General features: G+C 56.5%; 1 protein-coding gene across 1 annotated transcript in view; it reads right to left on the reverse strand.

Moving 5' to 3' along the window:
* Positions 1–426: 426 nt before the first annotated feature.
* Positions 427–2,076, reverse strand: part of CADM4 (cell adhesion molecule 4) — a 5,753-nt gene continuing 4,103 nt past the window's right edge. The window contains 2 exon segments of the mRNA XM_010852675.1: positions 427–1,312; positions 1,792–1,920. Coding sequence (XP_010850977.1) covers positions 1,203–1,312; positions 1,792–1,920 — 239 coding nt within the window. The 3' untranslated portion in view covers positions 427–1,202.

Consider the following 2,076-nt stretch of genomic DNA (forward strand, 5'->3'; position numbering starts at 1 on the left):
TGATGTCAGGGCTGGGGATAAGGCAGGGGAAGTGTCCAGGCTACTGGATGGGGATAGGGTAGCTCAGTGGCTACTGAAAGGACAAGACAGTGCTTTTTGGCTTAAAGACTGACCAGAAAAAACCCAGGTTTCTTGGGAGGGTGGAGGTGTCCTTAGAGATGTAAGGACCCTTTCCTGACCTATACAGTCCACCAGCAATTATCACCCTCCCTCCCCCTCCCAACATGGTGCAGGTCTGGGCAGAGGGACAGACACACAGCCACCCCAAAAACTTGTTCTCTCCTCAGTTTAATGGTGGTTAGTGGGATTGCCAAACCCCCTCCCCATTCCCCTCCCCGCCCTGTACAAAATGTGTTTTGTTTTGTTTTTTAAACAAGAAAAAGGGGGCAAAAGCCAGGAATGGGGGGGAGGGGGTGCAATCTGATATTTTCATACAGATTTTTTATTTTTTTAATATATTATATATAAAACCATAGAGAGCAATGCACCCTCCCCCCAGACTCCTTTCCCCCTCCCCGGGGGGCCTGGAGGAGAGATGGGGAAGGCCCCCCCAGGAGTGGGTGGACAGAGAGACAAAGATGGATGGGACAGATGTGGGGGGAGGGAGGAGGGGAGGAGAGCCCAGGAGCTGGGGAAAGGGGACTGGAGCAAAGTTGGGGCTGTCTCCCTCACCGCCCCCATCAAAGTTATGACACAAAGACACAGAATCCCTGTTTCCACGCCCTCCCCCCACCCTTACCCCCACCGTGCAAACATGGCTTTGCAAAGAGGTGCCCAGAGCTCTGTGGAACTCCTACAATGGCTGGCATGGGGTCTGGGACCCCCAAAGAAATCTCTGTTCCCCTTCCCTGCCCACCCCACCCTTCCCAGAATCTGACCCCTCCCCACAAGACCTGGGACTGCAGCCTAGGGGCCTTGGCCTTCCCCCAGTTATCTTACCCCAACCCAATCCCTACCGCCCTCCCTGGACTTAGGGGGTCTGGACCTTTGGCCCTTGCCCCCCCATCGGGGGACCCAGACCTCTGGGCCCTTGCTTCTGGCCCTTGTAGAGACCCAGGCAGCCAACACCCCCATCCCTGTCCAAGCGTCTGAGGTGTTAGTGGTGGGGGGAGAAGCCCACCATCCCAGACTCTGGTAAATGTCTTTGCAGCTGGCAGTGGGGTGGACCCCAGCCCAGGCCCAGGCCTGGGGTGGAGGTGGGGTCAGATGAAGAATTCTTCTTTCCTCTTGTGTCCATCGCTGCCATTGAGAAAGGCTTCTCTCGCTTCTCCCTGCTCATCCAGGCCACTGGCCTCATGGGTCAGATAGGAGCCTGAGGGGTGACAGACCCCCCCCGGCAGAGGCCACAGATACGTGTGGACCCAGGAGTTGGACGGGGAGGCAGACAAAACACATCAGATGAAGAGGGAGAGATGGAACATACAGGGAGAGAGTCAAGTCCAGGGAAGAGCAAAACAGGGGCAGAGAAAGAGAGAAAAGCAGAATTAGGAGTACTTCACAAGTTCACTGAAAGATCAACCCTTATCCGTTCTCTAGGTAGTATCCCCTTGATCCGCTCCCAACGAATTCGCCAATTAGGAATTCAAACGTAAACGTCCTTTATTCAGCTCCAACCCTGAACCCCTTTTAGGATACTGGACCGAAAGACCCGCCCCTTTCGGGATCTGGGCCTCAAGTTTCCAATCCTGGATCTACGCCCGCCCTCTGTCAAATCGGGTTCTAGGCCCCACCCTCTTCTGGACGCCACAACCAACCACACCCGTCGCTGAATTTGACCCCGCCCCCACTCACCCTTCTGCCGTACCGAGCACCAGACCATGCCCACCAGCACACAGATGATCAGAAACACCAGTAGCGCCAGGATGCCGCCCACAATGGCGTAGGGCACAGACGTCTGAGCTTCTACCACCGCACCAGGGTCTGCCAGAGGGACAGGGCGCAGGCCCAGGTCATCAGAGGACGGTCCCAGCCCGGGCCCAGAGCTGGCAATGTCTTAAAACCATTCTGCAGCCACGTCCAACCGCGCCCCCTTAACGTTCCACGCCTCGCAAATTACCGCCACCTGGTGGGCCCTTC

The sequence above is a fragment of the Bison bison genome, unplaced genomic scaffold, assembly GCF_000754665.1.
Source record: "Bison bison bison isolate TAMUID 2011002044 unplaced genomic scaffold, Bison_UMD1.0 scf7180017864313, whole genome shotgun sequence".
NCBI classification, from domain to species: Eukaryota; Metazoa; Chordata; class Mammalia; order Artiodactyla; family Bovidae; genus Bison; species Bison bison.